General features: G+C 37.6%; 1 protein-coding gene across 4 annotated transcripts; it reads left to right on the forward strand.

Moving 5' to 3' along the window:
* The first annotated feature begins 2,687 nt into the window (after positions 1-2,687).
* thrap3a (thyroid hormone receptor associated protein 3a) lies at positions 2,688-17,575 on the forward strand. 4 transcript variants are annotated; one of them, XM_027001579.3, is made up of 11 exons: positions 2,688-2,799; positions 7,198-7,336; positions 10,367-11,203; positions 11,634-12,308; positions 12,992-13,161; positions 13,857-13,968; positions 14,156-14,240; positions 15,096-15,277; positions 15,785-15,932; positions 16,063-16,212; positions 16,567-17,575. In XM_027001579.3, exons 2-11 carry the CDS (start codon positions 7,203-7,205, stop codon positions 16,786-16,788), a joined length of 2,715 nt encoding a protein of 904 aa, XP_026857380.2. In that variant the 5' UTR covers positions 2,688-2,799; positions 7,198-7,202; the 3' UTR covers positions 16,789-17,575. The 4 variants fall into 4 exon arrangements, with proteins under 4 accessions (XP_026857380.2, XP_026857381.2, XP_035386760.1 ...); XM_027001580.3 differs by having other exon boundaries at positions 2,733-3,102; positions 16,066-16,212; XM_035530867.2 differs by having other exon boundaries at positions 2,734-3,102.
* Positions 17,576-17,975: the final 400 nt, after the last annotated feature.

The raw sequence follows: 17,975 nt of genomic DNA on the forward strand, positions 1-17,975 counted from the left end.
ACTATACATAAACAACTGTCAATTTGGATGCTAACATTTGCACTTATATTGTCTTTGTCAACTGTTGTGATTGATAATAATAATTTTCCTTTATTATGCCAAACATCATGTGCAAATGTCTTTCAGCCATTTGTGGTGCACATTATGCAAGTGTAATTAGTGGAATAGTGAGAGGGTAAGATACATTATAAACAAGTAATAGCAGATTTTGACCATTGACTCAAGTCAGAGCATTGAATAGTATAGCTTTTGTCACATAGTAACGAATGGCGAATGAGATGTAAGAACTGATTACTACCAAAGAAAAATACTATTTCATTATTACTTTTACTTCATTTGTATCTCCATGATTGTGTTTTTGTGCTACCTAAACGTGATTCCATTTAGACCCATGCATATGTGCTGGTGACCCTTTGAAGTAACCATGTGGAGGTCTGTGTCTGCAGTTCAGTGGTTGGGCCTTATGTGGGAAGGCATGTATTACAATATCATTGTTTTGAGGTGAGCAAAGAGGTGCTATAGATCCTGGACTCATGAAGGCAGACTGACTGCAGTAGTCAGAGGATACTGGACAGGAAAGAGCTGGTGTGTGTTGATCAGGTAGAGTATGTGATGTATATTGTTAGAAGGAGATCTGTAAATGTAACATGTCCTGCTCTATTTTCACAGTAATAAAAGCTGCATCTTGTTTGTTATTTCTAAATATGCTCTTCATTTTATGCTTTGAAATTGTAGGTTGTGTCTATATGTCATGCTTTGTTGAACTTAAGCAATAATAATGGATGGATTCCAAGATTTTTGCACAAAAATGAAACTATAATACATTTTACATAGTAGTATGAGAACTCTATGATCAGTATGGTGCTGGTGTAATAACATGTGACATTAACTATATGAGGTACTGACACAATTTATTAACCATCAACATGCTTCAGCTCTAATTCACTTCCAGTTACATTGCACAACAGTAATAGCATGATCATGTTTTAGAACTTTGGAACACTCTGGTTTTCCCTACTCCATAAGAGCCATCTTAAGATGTTTTGTGCAGTGAGAGAGAGAAAAAAGATTTTTCAAAGGGTTCTAACAATATTTCTTCAACATTAAGTAGTTTGCATACATCTTTATATGAATACATACAGAAATCATGTTAGTGAATGGATGTCAAATCAAATTGTAAATTGTAAATCAGATAAAATATAAAGAAAAAAAGGAAAATAATGGGACTTTGTATTGAATTTTATGTAACATTCTGATGTAACAGTTAACAGATGTACAAAGATGCTAAAAAACAAGCCTCAATCGAATAAATAATAACAAAAATAAATGGTGTCAGCTGGAATATACAATGCTACAAACCAAAGAAAATGTCTGGGGAAACAACCCGGAAACTTTTCCTCCTCTTTACAGTGCTTTATCCATGGAAGGGTTATGAAATCACTCTTGCAGTCAACAGAATGTGCTAATGTCTTTAATGATGATGAAACTGTTGCCCTTTCCAGGAGTACTGTGCATCTACTGTAAGAATGTATTACACACTGGTGAAAATGTATCATATTTAAAAATTAGCCAAGTCAGAAACTCAAATTAAAATATGCGGAAAAAAACAAGTTTATCCTTTTTTTTTTTTTTTGGTTTCATGCAGCACACTACAATAAAATAAATTCTGTACCTGTCTCTCATAGGTTATGCATGGTTTATTACTGAGTCTGGCAACTGTGTGCTCAGATCCACTGAGACCTTGACATATTAATTTAGTGTAACAGTAATCATTTGCTCGTACTTTTTAATACTTCTTCAATATTGTAATTTTGTAACTGTGTTCTTATAAAAACAAGAATATAAATATTTGATTACCAATCTTTAAAAAAAAATTTAACTGTTTAATTACAAACAGTTGTTTTCAGATATGAGCCATCAGCCATCAGGCATTTTCTCTGAAACCCACACCAAATGTCAAATTCCTCTTTCTGCACACAGCTTTGCAAAACATAAATAATGCCTAAACTTCTTAAATCCAACAAGTGGGATGCTTTAATGGCCAGTGCAATGAATCAAAGTCTACTGGAACTGATGACTGAGACATCCAAAATGTAATATTATGGCAGAGCTGTTTAGACAACTTAATCAGTATTTTCTTCTTAGCATTGGCCTTTGATCTTTAGCATGGAACATTCACGTTATTAGAATACAATTAAAAAAAACGGACACCCTCAAGATAGTAAAAGTAGTATAGTTGAAAAGTAACCTATTGATTCACACATCTTTCAGATTTTCTTATTCATATACATATTGTGTATTGCACCAATCTACTCCATATCTTACATTTTAAATTTATATTGTTTTCTATTGTTGCTCCCGATTTAACATACAATTCAGCTGAAGATGACAAGATCCAAACTGAAAGACCCACGCGAGCTGTGAACATTATTAGGCTATTTACTTTAACCATTAGACCAAGGCTGGATTTTATTTGTAGATTCGGGAATTCCAGTTGTGGTAGGAACATGCCTTATATTTAACACGTATTCACCATTTATGCGTATAAATCACATTTTAAGTGTAAAGGACAATTAATTAGTCCAAACAACTGTATAAAAGCGAGAAGAATTCGGAGAGGTTCCCAATAGATTTGAAGCGTCTGTTTCTTTAAGGCTTTCAAGGGGCGGGAAAATCTGTCGAAGGCGACGTGTTCGACTGGGGGAATCCAGGGACGAAATCCGACTTTACTCACTTGTAGTATTGCTGCTGTTCCTGTTCGCTGTCACAGCTCGAAGGTGGCGGATGACTTTCACTTCGGTATAGTCTTTGCGTAATTCGACATCACACGCTATACGTGGTTCATGACACAGCAGCGCGATTATTATGTTGCATATGACACTTGAAGCAAGTAGTTAGTGTAGTGGACTTTGTGCAATATACTTTCTTGCGCTTGTTTTAACACAAGTAAGTGGTTCTTCAGTGTTCGTTCCTGTCGTTTCTTTGCTGAAAATAGATAGTCTCGGCTAATAACTTAATTGAACGTGTGGCATTAAACGAAGACTGTTAGTTCTCGAAGAATACGACATTGGGGTCTCTAGTGCACTGAGACAGACAGAATCGGTAAGTGTTTTCTAAAACATCTTTTTAATTTTTGCCACAAACGAGATAACCCATCATTCAAATATTATTACAACAACATCAATCAAATAACTAGCAAGGCATCTTTACAAGGGCAATCTTGGATACAAGGCTGGATCTTAATTATGTGTATCATTTTGCTCCTATCTATAAATCAACTATGATCAATGACATTTGAACGGAAACCATAGATGCGATAATTGATTATTCAAAACTGAGTCACGGATTTAAATACAGGTCATCGTATTATAGGTTTACACACTCATTCAGTAAAATCCTGTTTTGTTGGTTTCTTGACTTCAATTTAAATTCTAACCTTGCTAATGTTTTATCATCTTAAATAGATTTAAACTAGCAACAAATTATGCATTCCCAGTTGGCTGATTGATAACTTTAAGCTATCGACTACAGATCTCAATTTATTTTGATTTGAACCAAATATGAAACGGCAAACACAAACGTTTACAGCAGATTCATATTAACGCTCTTAAAAAGTGCAGCACCTGTGAAGCGCTGTGGGAGGGCGACACAGACTAGTTATTCACTATCACCAGAGATCAGAAATATAGTTACATAAGTCAATACACAGTAAAACATTTTCATGGGTGCTTTGAGGTCTTTGCTAAACTGTTGTGTAATAATCATTTAAAACTAAAACATTTAAAACTAATCAATTAATTAAATTATGTCTTTTTATTTTAAAAGTGAATTTATTATAATAACTAAAATAAAACATTTAAAACACAATTCATCTGTGCAGTATTGATGGAGACATATGCAGTAACCCCTAGGTGCTCAGGCCATGTATCTTAGTTTGCTTTCAGCACAGCATATTTCAAGTTCTGTTGGTTATGTGAGAGCAGGCCACAGCTAAATGCCCTCTCTTTTTAAAGTTAAAGAAAACAACAATGAGCAGTTAGAATAGCTTGCTAAAAATGAGCTTTGAGCATAACACAAAGCCACCAATTCTATAAATATGTTGATTAAAGGACAATCTGTCATGAGCTTAATATCTTTGAAAACATCAGTGAGTTCTGTAAATGCTGTAAATAAATACACTCCTTTCTAGGCTTTTAAGAGGTAACCCCTGTGTGGTCCATCATATGAAATTATAGTCATTTTGGTAAAATGCATGCTTCATAGTGCACTGCACTCCTCCAAGAGTATTAACTGCAATTCATCATGATACTTCATTTTTATTTTGAACACCTAATACCTACCGCCATGCCTAAATGGTTTTCAAGAAAACCCTGGCTGACCTTGCAGATCTTGTAGATAAATTAATGGTCCAACTGTATTTTGTTTAATGGCTTTGAAGTTTTATCTAAAAAGAGGGTTATATAAAGTTTGTCTACATCTGCTTTGTGTTTGAACCAAGAGTTAGCAAAAGTGGCAGTTGTTTTGGCCATTTATAATGGTGCTGTTATCCTCTTTGCTCATGTGGCAACCCAGGCCTTAATGATAGAGGACCTGATTGACTGGTGTGTCTTTAGTGCTTCCATATCGGGTATCTCCCACCATTGTTTGCATCAACTTTCACCCTCTCAGTCGAACAGGTGATGAGGCTTGAGCCACAGATGCCATTTTGGGAGGTGTGTGTTGGTGCATGTGTGCATGCATGTGGGTTTTAGTAAAAGAGTGAAAATGAGTGAGTGAGGGACATGGGTAAGATGGGAGAGAGAAGAAGGGATGAGTTTCTGTTGTTTTTTAGTGCTGTGTGGGAATGGTCAGCACAAGTGAATCATTTCTGGGAATCACTACTGTCTTTTTTAGATGTCAGATCTTTAGATGATAAGATGCTGCAGCATATTTTACACGTTTACACATGCTCTGTATTGATATACTATGAGTTGTTTTGATAGCTTTAAAAAGAATCTCACTAATTCTCCCATACTAGCTTTCGCCTTCTTCAGGAAAATGAGACAGTGATTAACCAACCTCATGTCTACAGATAGTGTACAGGAAGGTGAAAATGGAACAAGGCACTATTGAATTTAAAATTAGTTAATGTGTTCAATTTATTACATTTTAAACTTAAAGCTATTAAAATAATAGTGTATATAGCGTGCTGTTTGTGTGGAACCAATGGCTACAATTCAGTTGAGTAAATTAATTTATATTTCTCTTTTAAGTGCTGGTATTTCCATGTCCATTTATCCCTTTTCTGTGATATCATATATTATTTTTCTAACACATTAGCACATGATGTGTGCTATTGTCGGCTGGTTCTTTACTGCAGTTTTTGGATATTTCCTCCCTGGAATGTAAAACTCACTTGGGAAAATCTCAAAGACAAATTTGCTGAGTTATGTCAACCACCAGGTGAACAACATAAATTCTTTCATGCATTAGTCATTTGTTTGTATTAGTGTTAGTTTCATTTCCTTGTCACAATAACTACAAATGAAAAGTTAAAAGCACCTTGGGTTCATTTCCACATGAAAGTGCAGTGTATCCTACAGGATATTATGGAGGGGTGAGCCAAATGCAACAGCTGTCCAAAATGAAGGAAGCTGGGACTTCATAAATGGCCGGGATACATTTCACTGTGCGCAGAAATAGGAAGGATGCGCTTCAACCGCTATGTGTGGAACAAAGATGGCGTGTTGGCTTTTAGTGAGTGGGCTGCAGTTTCTTCTTGACTAACCTGCACCCAGAACTCCTACCTTCACCTACCTGCATTGAAAAAATATTCTAAGTCTCTGGAGTGCTATGGTCACTCGTGTGCCCCAGCACACCTGTATATGAATGTGACAAATATCTTAGTAGGTTGAAGAATTGTTGATAAAGTTGTCAATTAATCATTTTCTATTTCCGTGCCTGTATAGAAGCAGTACAGATGGATCCATCTGGGAAATATGTTTGGAGAAGTGATGAATGACTCAAACACTGAGAACAGCACAATCCCAGAAAGTCTTAGTGATGGAGAATAAAAGCAAAGTTTTTGTCTTAAATTACATTTTTCTAAACTACTGATTCAGACCCTGACTATTTGAAAAAGGTCTTCGGGGTAAGAGATTTCACCTAGGATCAACTGTACCTGTAGACATATTTATTAGCATAGGAAATGATGAAACTTGAGCTGATTGTAAATCAGCAGATTTATTCAGCAGTTTTAATACACGTGATGCCTAATTTATTTTTTAGCTGTCTGTGATGCACTTATACATGACTTTGAATCAAATTGGACCAAATGGTTTAATGGCTTTTGCTAGCAATATCAGCTAGCGGAGGAGTTCATTATTTGTTGTATTTAATCATAATCACATGACGGTTCTGTGAAAGTTAGTGTTGGATTGTTTGTACTGCTTTTACTTTACTGTGCTTTATAAAATCTTTTTTTTTTTCTTTCTAATAAAGCTGGTACCCTGGAGCACCAGTGTTTCTACCAGTAGATCAAGCACCACCACTAGTGGTCTGGTGGATAATGGTGATAGACATCAATTCCAGAAGCACTTCAGCGCCTTTGCAAATACATGTGGTATATAAGTGTAGCGTCAACAAAGTGCTCTACCCACCACACTGCAGTGTAGATTGCTGCCTGTTTGTGCTGCAAAACCTGCTCTGACCTCTAAGATATGTCCATCCCCCTCCCAACAATGCCCCCGAAACAAATAAACATATGCCTAAACTGTTTTTTAGCACTTTTGCATCTCAAGTCAGATTCATATTTGTATAGGCCTTGAATAGCTATTGCATTTATTGTAAATTCTCTTTTAGATTTGTATGTTTTCAGTTATGAGTGACTGGCAGGGCCACAGTCTCTTCAGGTTGTTTAGCATTGTAAACATTGAGATGGAAAGCAAAATGGGATGTCAACTCTTTGCACCTGAAATGTGCAAGAAATCCTTTCTTGTTATTTTCTGTCCCCCAACATCACGTGTTTCCAACAACAACTGATCCTTTACCTTATCCTCATTTTAGAAAATATTATATTTAAATTCTAACACAACATTTTATTTTCTCCATGCTTATCTCACTAATATTTATTGTTTTCATTATAAATGTGCGTTGTGAACATCCAGTAGCCACCATGTTATTTGTTAATGACATGATGCGATTGTGTTCTCTCAACAGCAGTGATGTCTAAGACAATGAGATCTGCTTCCAGGACCCGCTCCCACTCTGCGTCTAGGTCGAGATCACGCTCTGAGTCACACTCTCGCTCCAGGTCTCGAAGCAGCTCACGGTCACGCTCAAGGAAACACCGCTATGGGTAACTTCCTACTCATTCACATTTAAAAGCCTTTGGTTATGTAGTTTCCTGTGCAGCTGCAACAGACTTTAAAGTTAATGAAAAAGCATTAAGCACAGGTGTTGACACCGATGGACAGTAATTTCAGTTTTAGCTAGATGTAGTCTCAGATTCAGGTTTCATTCCCCAGTTTCAATGAGGCACAATGTGCCTCAGTGGAAAAAGATACATTTACATTAAGGTAAAGGTGTCAAAGGTTTCTCTGTTTACTGTATCAATATGCCTAAAACATGGAAATAAGCACTGGCAAGTATCACTCAGGGCTATAGGATTTGCACAATTGGATCCAATGGTAATAGACAGAGAAAATATCTGCAACCTGTTAAGCTTGTCTGACTAGGTGCACAAGCACAAAGTGGATTCACTTAACTGACAGCACCAAAAGAATAACATTTAAAATTGCCACTGTGTACACAGGACTTTTGTCAGTGCCCTAGATTCTGTGGTAATAAGATCCACAGAGGCAAAAAAAAAACAAACAGTCTAAGAGAACAGAACCCATGATGACCAATTGTAGTGTTTCAGTGTTCACTACTCTCTATCATATACTGACTATTTGAAAGGCCTGACAGACAACCCCAAGAACTATGTGCAAGTTCATATGACATGCTTTTTATATTAGTTTTAATTTTCTGTAGCTTGTCTCAAAGCACCAAGAGGAAGTTCGGAGATCTCATATTTGCAAAGTTTATTTTCAGTCCTCATAAATGACTCATTGTATAGTAAAATCAATGTTCCATTACACACATGTAGTCGTTTTATTTAACTGAACACCCCCTTTGCTCAGATGGCTATAGAATATGGCAAATATGGCTCAAGGTTTTAGGTTGTTCAGCAAGATTGATCCTTTCTAGTGTGTGCTTTGATGCATTGGCCTAGGTGATAACACTGTTATACTTCTGTCTTTAAAGCTTCTTTGCGCAGCTGTGCTATTCTGCTTGACAATTATTTTATATTTTAAACAGAACTGTGTTTTCTTCTAAACCATGAAAATATAGTGGGGCAGTTTATATGTCTCTGGCAAACCTTTTATATCCCCTGCTTGCAAGGGAAATCTGGACTTTGATATGGATGTTTGGATGACAAAGCCCAAAACTTGTAATGCCCAGAATGTGGTAGATTTGCATTCTGTGGGAAAGACACATATGTACATCTTTGTGAGTCGATTAATATTGATTTACTTCAACAAATTTTCTATTTGTTGACCTCTTGTGATCCAGCAAATGCCTAAATGTAAAGCTAGTATATTTTGGCCAGCAAACCGAAACAGTAAAAGTGCATTGGTATCCAGAATTATGGACTGATTTCTTAAATTCACTCACAATAATTTTGTGATCAGAAATCTGCAAAACAACTTTTAGAATAAAGCTTTTTAAATTATTACTTCAAGCCAACTTTTCTTGGTAAGGATGCTGTTGTAATAGGCAGTCAAAGAACATGCTCTATGCCTGGCAGTATGAGAGTGGAAATCTTTCCCATATGACCCATGTGACTGCCTCTTTCCATCCATACTCGGCACAAGAGACATAGAGCTCCTCTCACTCTCTGCAATGAATGCAATGCTGCTCTGTGTACTACCACTTCACCCTTTATTCCAATGAAAAAGCTCACTGGGTGAGTATAATAGAGCATTTAAAACATTTTTAAAGTCTTTATAAATGAGGCAGATAGCTGAGGTAAAAGAAACAATACCATAGAAATGTCAGTGTATTTGATTGTATGTCTGTTATTTGTGCTCTGCATTTGTTTGGAGGAACCTAATTTAAGGTGGATTTATAGCAATGACTAAACTTCACTTGAATTTTATTTCATTGTTGTTATAAATTAGTTGAAAAAATTAGGCAAGTGGCACATGAGTTTATAGACCGACTGTAAAAAGGTGGTCAGCAAGCTCAAAAGTTTCCTTGCAAAATATGGGATCCTTTGGAAGCATAAACCTCTATACTTTTTCATTCTTTTTACTTTTACCTTAAACGGATGTTCACTTGAATTTATTTGGTTTTTTTTTTACAAGGGATACAGTTATGATAAAATGATGAGAAATACAGGTCAGATGTTTTGCCTATTTCTGTCTGTGATCTGATTAACTGTAATACATTCTGCATATGGAATGTGTTGGGGCATTTTCTGTTTGGGATTGAAAATGACACACTGTATGTCTGGAATTATCCACTGTTGGAATGAAATTTGTAGTAAAAAAGGTTGCAAAAGTGAAAAAATACTATAGTTCATCTTCCAAGTGCTTGTCATGCAAATTAGTGTTAAAGAAAAAATGTTTGTGTTCGTTTTGGGTTATGCGGTGTTTTATGGCCACCTTGTGGATTGAATAGGCTCTGCAGCAACAGCTCTACTTGGACTCATGCAGTTATTAGTGTAGTGTAGTGATTCTATGCAGACCTAAATTTCATTTTGTATATTACACATCTCACACAAATCTCTTTGTCAGCCAGTTTGTATATTGTTGAATCACGAGTATCAAAACTGACATTAAATCAGGTTTCACTGCCATGAACTACAAAAAACCCTCAAAGGTAGTCAATGCTTGGTTATTTTGGAGTGAAGTTAATGCAGTTTTTCACTGTGGATCTGGTAGTTTGTACTTAAGCTTATAGTTTAATTTTTATTCTAACAGAAAACAAAATCTTCACAGAAAACTGTTTCTGTGAACAAGTTTTAGCTCGTGCCTGAACCTCACAGTGATATGCATAAGTTTGATCATCAGTATGTTTGTACATGTATGGCTATATCATTCCGATTCTCTGTCCTTGCACCACTGTTTTTTGAGCACTGTTTTTTTGTTTTTTTTTTGGGGGGGGGGGGGGGGGGGGCTTGTGTAAAGGATTTGTTTTGCAGTGATGGAATTGAATTTGAATGTTGTATGTATAAACTTGCATATTATTGGGATCTTTTGCATGAACTAGAATACAGAATGTTATATGTAGATAACAGTTGATTGAGGAAGACTCAGTGTTTCCTGTTGCTCTTTCCAAGCTCCAGGTCCCGCTCTCGGTCAAAGTCCCATTCTCCGCCCCATAACTGGGAGAGGAAACAACCACGGGAATATCAAAACCATCGTGAATTCAGAGGCTACCACAGAGGCTTCCGGAGGCCTTATTACTTCCGGGGCAGAGGACGGGGCTTCTTCCGTGGCCGCTTTCAACGTGGAGGGGGATACAATAACTTCCGATCGAATAATTGGCAGAATTTTCGCCAGCAACCACAGCAAAAACAGCAGCAGCAGCAGCAGTATGCCCACAGCCCCAAGAGAGGGCACTCTCATTCATGCACGCCTAAAAAGCGCTCCCGCAGCCATTCCCGCCGCTCTGACAGGTCTTCTTCACCACATTCACACCACTCCTCTTCCTCCAGCTCTTCCAGACAAAGGTCTGGGTCTGCTCAGCACAGTTGCAAGGCTGCAAGAGAGGGTGTCTGTGCACCTGAGGAAGCACAGAGGAGTGCAGGAGATGAGACACTGTCAGAGCAAGGAAGGGCCTGCGCAGAGGCAGAGGGGAGTACAAAAGGAGGCAGAGCACCTGAAGTCTTTCCACTTCCAGTGAACCACGATAGCAGCTCCAAGATGGCCAGCCCACAGTTTTGCTCTGCTGTCACTGCTGGTCATGCTGATTCAGCTCCTAGTGAAGCACATTCTGTGTCTGTGAGTTCAGGTACAACTAGCAATGGCTCCACCTGCTGGCAGACTGTCACCTCTAAGGCTTCTGCCACCAGCCCATCAAAGAAAAGTCCAACAACAGTTTTCTCTGGCTTTGGACTTTTTTCAGACATTGATCAGCAAGAGGATACGATTGCCATGTCCATGGCATTTAAAAAGTAAGTTATTATCAGGGCAAAAAATAGATATACTTTGTTAGTAATTATGTATAATTTAACTTCTTATACATTTATAAGTGCAAGCAAAAGTCATATAAAGCAGCATTAGTGTCCTTTTTCAGTTAAACTGATATATATATATATATATATATATATATATATATATATATATATATATATATATATATATATATATATATATATATATATATATATATTCACCATTGGGAAAGATAGATAAACAGGGAATAGGGAAAAATAGTTGCACTAAAATAATAAATGCAATACATGCAGAAAATGTGCTCTACATTTCAATGAGATCTCAAGAATGTAGAACCAGGAGTGCTTCTTGGGGTCTTCACATAAATACTTGTTTTTTTGACTGTATGTAGATATGATTAACTGTCTGTGTCTTGCTTTCACTGATTAGATTCTTGGAGGAGCAGAAGAATAAAAAGCAGGCTTCTGTTAATACTCCCACGCACAAAGTGGCAGACAGTGGAAACGGCTCAGGTGAAAAACGGTCTGAAGCCCTTTTGGATCAGTCGTCTGGGCTCTGTAGGCCTGTAGACCACAACAACAAAAGGGAGAGTCAGAAATACAAACATGTTGACAGAGCCCCATTGCTTTGTGAAGATGCAGAGGAAGAAGAGGATGAGGAGACTGAGCCCCAATTACCCCTGCAGGTTGGTGAGAATGCCACTTCCAAGCGCACAAGCAAACTCCCATTCTTTGCTCGGGAACTGTTTGAGCAGCAGGTCAGCAAGCTGGAGCACATAGATTGGGACGATGAACTTGAGGCCTTTCTGCTAAGCAGGAAGCAGGAGAGAGCTGCAAGCTTTTTGGCTGCGTTATCTAAGAAGGAGAAGCTCTCACGCAAGTTCAGGGAGCTTTCCCCTGAAAGACCATTAAAGGTGAAACGGAAGGAGAAGTCCACACTGAGCCCCTCTCCCACATATGCAGCTCTGCCTCGCAGGAGCTCTGAGAGGCGAGAGCGAGAGATGATCATGAATATGAGGGATGAATCCCCACCACCCAGGCATTCTGGGAAAAGAGAGACAGAGTTCAGTCTCAGAATGGATTCGCTTAGTGACAACCTGGCGAGGTAAATGCTTCTTTACCCTGTTATTACATCTGAAAAATCACAAGTCTCAGGTTAAGCAGTGAAGCATGTGTTATTAAAAACTTCAAAACAGGCTATTAGACAGATAGAAGCATTACAAAGAATATACTTTTGAATTACATGATTCATATAGAAATTGGTGCATTTCTTTAGGTTGCTAATAGCTAATAGTAAATTCAGTGGTGTAGCTGTGAAAAGTTGGATTCAAGAATGGACTCAATGTATGTTGTACCAGAATTTTGCCCCACTCCACAAATATTTCGCAGAACAAAGAATATTTGGTATACTGACTCCAGACAATTTGAGAGGACCTGCGAACTCTTTTAAAACATTTTTTTAATATAATTTTTAAAAATATACTTCTGTTCATTTTTAATATAAATCACTGTATGTCAAATGATCTGTGTTTAGTTTACTTCAGTAGTAAATGTTTATTCAGTTTTAGTTTTTCTTAGACATGACATATTCTTTCAATGGAGTTATCATTACTAATGAAGTGATTATAATTATTCCCCCCCCCCCCCATCACTTGCTTGGTTATGGTCCTTGTTTTCATTTGTCTGTACAACATGTTCATTCTAATGTACCTTTGGTTGATTTTTGTATTTATGGTAATGTCAGCCAACTATCAGCCACTAACTATTGTTTATTACTATGTCTTGTAGATCCTCTGTTTTGTCTAATGACTGGAGGAATGCTATGGATTTTGTGCACCCTGATAAAAAGGAACAGGAATTCCACTCAGTGTTCCAGCACATTCCATGTAATAAGTTATGCAGAAGCCCCTCAGAGCTATTCGCTCAGCATTTAGTTGCAATTGTTCATCATATCAAAGGTGATTGTCTCTGCTAACACTACATTTACATTCACAGCATTTAGCTTACACTTTTATCGAAAGCAACTTACAATCATGACTGAGTACAGCTTGAGCAATTGAGGGTTAAGGGTATAACTTAGGCAATTGAGAGTTAAGGGCCTTGCTCAGGGGCCCAACAGCAGCAACTTGTCAAGATTACAGTTCAAGTACCACTGAGCTACACTACAATTCTGATTGTTGTTTGAGTCTTTTAAAAGATTTTCTATGTGGTTCAGCAAATAAATAATATCTTAAATTAATAAGTACTTTTAACCTTTAATGCATGATAGAAGATACATACAAGCTTATGACTTCATTTTTAACTAATCTTTTCAAATTGAACCACTGAATTATTGGTCATTTACAGTGCAATGTAATCCAAACAGATCTTCACAGTTTTTAGTTTAGCTAAAATCTGCAGGTCACAGAAATATCCATGGCAGTAATATTTCATGTCTGCTGTGATACTGTCATACTGTGTCACTTATCTCAAAACTTAAGGAATCATCTGTGTTGTGCAAGTGGTATGACTTATCATGCTTATATTCTGTTATATGTTGTTTGAGTTGTGCCTGTGTTCACATTTATATTAAAAAGTTGGCTGCAGTTCGGTCTTTTAGTTTGTACTCTGTAACAAATTAAAATCCTGTATATTGTTTTTGTATTACCCACAGCGCAACATTTCCCTTCCTCTGGAATGACTTTAAATGATCGATTTGCCATGTATCAAAGAATAGCTGCTGAGAAAGAAATTGCAAAGCCAAGGAAGAGTCCAGAGATACACAGGTATAAAAATGTGGTAAACTCTTACATTGTTCATACTTTGGTGTTCTGACAAATGACATTCAGTTCAGACATTACAATAATTTCCAATTAATTTCACTTCAATTTAGAGGATCTGTATTCCCATGGAAGCTCAGCTCCCAAAGAGCCTAGGGACTATAACAAATTCCAAAATATGTTTTTTTCACAGGCGAATTGATGTTTCTCCCAGTGCTTTTAAGCGACACTCTCTCATGTTTGATGAATTGAAAGGCTCCGTGGATAGCAGCTTCAAGGTGACAGAAAATTTTGCAATATGACGTATTTTGGTAAACAATGCTACGAGAGTGAGTGAGCCCAAGCGCCTTTAGCATTGCCTCGCTGTCCTTCTCTAAGCCCGCGCTTTTCTCTCAAAAGAGAAAGACATAAGCTCTCTGCTAAATGAAAGTGAGTTGTGAAAAGAGGCACTTTCAGTTTATTGTGTTGTATATTCCCCCCACAACAATTGATGGTTATGGTTTACTGTGGGTACAAGCCTTCCTAAGGCAGTTGAGTCAAGAAATGAGAGGTCATAAATGGAAATGAGAGGTCATAAATGGAAATGAGAGGTCATAAATGGAAGTGAGAGGTCATAAATGGAAGTGACCAGTTGCTCTCATGTCAGAACCATTCAGTGGACTCTTATCAAACTTCATAGTAAGTATTTTTCTTCAAAGCCTGAAAAGAGCAAACCAAGCCAAAAAACAAAACAAAAACAAAACTCTTAACATACTTTCATGTTCACCAGTGAAAGTATTTATTCTGTGGTAATTTCATCTTTAATGTCCTGTTCTCTACATTCTCTCAATACTGTTTAAGCTGTGGAATGGGAGGTGAATGGAAGACGAAGGGCCTCTGAGGTCTTTAGGGTTTTCTCATATGTAGGCCTACTGCTAAAGCTCTTTGCTGAATGAAAGCTCTCCATTAGCTCTCAATTAGTGGTTTTGGCAGTGGCTTTCACCAAAAGTCGCTTTGTTTGGTCTAGCTGCATGATTCAGTGTTTCATGTGTCTTCTGCCTCGATCCCATCTCATATTATTTTTACAGTAGGTCTCTGGAACACAGCACTAATTTTTAGTATGGCTGCATCATCTTTTTGTCTCCTCAACACAGGTTGATGGTAAACAATTGAAAGGTGATACAGTGGACCTTCGGTTAGATATTGAGCACCGTAAAAAGTACATAAGCAGAGACCCAAATGACAAACAGGAAGGGGATGGAGAATCAGGGGAATCTCCTGGGTCAGACATGGAGATATCCATTGAGAAATCTTTGAAGCACCATAAAAAATCAAAGTAAGTTCTCTGGCATATTTAATGCTATATAAAACCATATAGCACACCTCTCTGAGGGAAAAATTACCTGGTAAGTGCCACAAATGATCAGCTACCTCACAGTGTAGACACATACATGTTTTAAATAAGGCTTTAGAGTAGAGCACACTGTGACATTAGAGTGAGACTGAAAAAATCAACTCATTATTATTATTATTATTATTATTATTATTATTATTAGTAGTAGTAGTAGTAGTAGTAGTAGTAGTAGTAGAATTAGTAGTAGTAATATTATTACATCACGTGGCTTCAATAAAATGGGAATGTGTAGACGTGAATTAGCAATGCTTTTGATACAAATTGTAATACTCAAGTAATATGTAGATATCCAGTGCTAAACTCTGAGAAGTCATCACACTTCAGAAAAGTGGAATGCTTCCAAGTCCAGTTTTGTACACTTTTATAATGTTGCCATTATAATATGCTGAAATGACTGTTTCAAGTAAGTTTTCCTGTTTGATCCTCCAGAAAAAGCAAGAAAAAACAAGAACGCTCTCACTCTTCATCCTCCGTGTCCGCTCTTTCTCATGAGGAGGAGGCTGAATCCACAGAGGAGACCTTCAGCAAGGCCCAGCTGCAGCTCCGAGAATGCTCCGGGCCCATGGAGAGGGGGCAGGCATGTGGAGCAGCTATTAGTCTACTCTAGCACTTTATTTTTCTCCAAAGGCACATTGCTATGCATTTATGTAATTTGTCAAGACAAGCACAATGATCTATCTTGTGATTATGGACTCTTTCTTTTGCAGCAGCAGTTCAGAACACAAGCTAGAGGCTGGAACAAAGTTAATTCCTTTGGAAACAATAGTAATAGCAATATCAAGACTTATGTGACAGTGCATCCAAAGAATGAGGACTGGGATCAAGAGCACATGCCTAAAATCAGAAAATACTGCCTGGTAGGTTATCATCCCTTAAATAACTTCTGTGAATTAGTGAATCACTTACGTTTGCCCATGATGGTTCTGGTTAATGCTATGGGGAGAGTGTTATTTCTGCTGGGTCTATGTGTTAAACCTTAGAAGTTTCTTACCTCCTCACAATTTTAAAAAACTCTTTAAACATTACTCTATGACATTTGGACTGTGCAAACTTTGCAGTTGGTTTCTCTTCAAATACAGCAACTTACTATATGTCTTAATATTTGTTTCGTTCTTTGATAAAAGATCACTTTAGATGTTTCCTTGGATTGACCTGATTTATGCTTAGAGTGTGGTTTTATACTGTCACCTTTTATACTTTTGTGGTTGTAGCAAGTGGGAAAGGATGGAGAGGGGGAGAGAAAGTGGGCGGCGGCTGGGGGGCGTGGCCAGCCAAGTGTCCCTCGTGTGAAGGGCCGTTTTATCCTGCGGCGACCCACCAGTACCTGCACTACAAACAGCTCCAGCTCTGACTGGAGCCATGGCAAGTTCCAGGCCAGCAGTGAGGATGGTGAGCGGCCAGGCAACAGCACAGAGCAGGACCACAAAAAATAAACCAATGCCTGAGCTCCAGCTAGCAGGGGAAAGAAGGATTAAGCACTAGCCATTCCCCACACTTTTACACTGGCTGGACAGGACCAGGGATTCGTCGTACATCAATGTCTGCAGTTCACTTGTTACCATCAAGAGTGTGAAACATTTATTCAGTAGGAGACCATTAGAATCCAAGCCCTTCCTTTTACTAGGGGTATTCTGTAATGCATTTTGTAAAATTACTTTAGCATTAATGTGTTTTTTTTTCCATTAAGATGTTATCTATGTGTTTGTAATAGATTCTTAGGTGCACTCTTTTACTATGCAGTGGAAAGTGGTTGATTTTTTCCCTTTTTATATGCACAGATATTTACAAATGATCACATTTAAAGGGAAATATGGGATACAGTTGGTGCCTTAAGAGATGGATATGCTGAGCTGATTTTGCTAAAAAGCAATTAGATTTTGAATTTAATGGAAAGCTTAGTATGTCACATAAGTACAAAGATGAACATGGTCTGTCTCTGTCAGAGATTAACATGAATCTACTGTAGCAATAAAAATAAAGTGAGTAAATTATGAGAAAATTAGGAGCAAGATACAAGTTATCACTGTGTCTGTGGTGGATTATACCCACTGCATTACATTTCTTACACATATTGCTTTTCTGACATCATAAATCTGAAACTTCGACTCACCATGTCTGTTAAGTGTGTCCAGGTCCTTGTATGTCTGAGCAGAGAATATATCTTATTAATTTCTCAGTTGTTGGCAAATTGTTTATCCAATAAATATCTTCAGTACTTTCTCATGTCCACCTTTCGGTTATTATGTACAATTGCATATTCACTAGAGGTGTCCAGTTTTACAAGTTTGTAAATTTGCACCCAGGTGTTAATGTAATTTTTCTAAGATGATATACAGATGGCCAAGTTTCATGAGTGAATGGGAATTACTTTTGTGAATGACGTCTCATCATGGGCCCAAACTACTGCAGGTGACGCCCTTCTGACTGACATTGTATTTAAGAAAAATGATCTGCTATGCCTACTGTAGACCCACCCAGCTAACAGCTACAATTCCTGCCTTCTATATTTATTTCACAGCTGAATTAATAAAAGAATTTAGTGGGACAAGGATGTGTCAACACCCCAATAAGGATTCTCTGCAATTAGCAGGCCAGTGTTTGGTACTGCAACCACAAAGAA

This window comes from Electrophorus electricus, chromosome 14, assembly GCF_041902795.1.
Source record: "Electrophorus electricus isolate QZ-2024a chromosome 14, ASM4190279v1, whole genome shotgun sequence".
NCBI classification, from domain to species: domain Eukaryota; kingdom Metazoa; phylum Chordata; class Actinopteri; order Gymnotiformes; family Gymnotidae; genus Electrophorus; species Electrophorus electricus.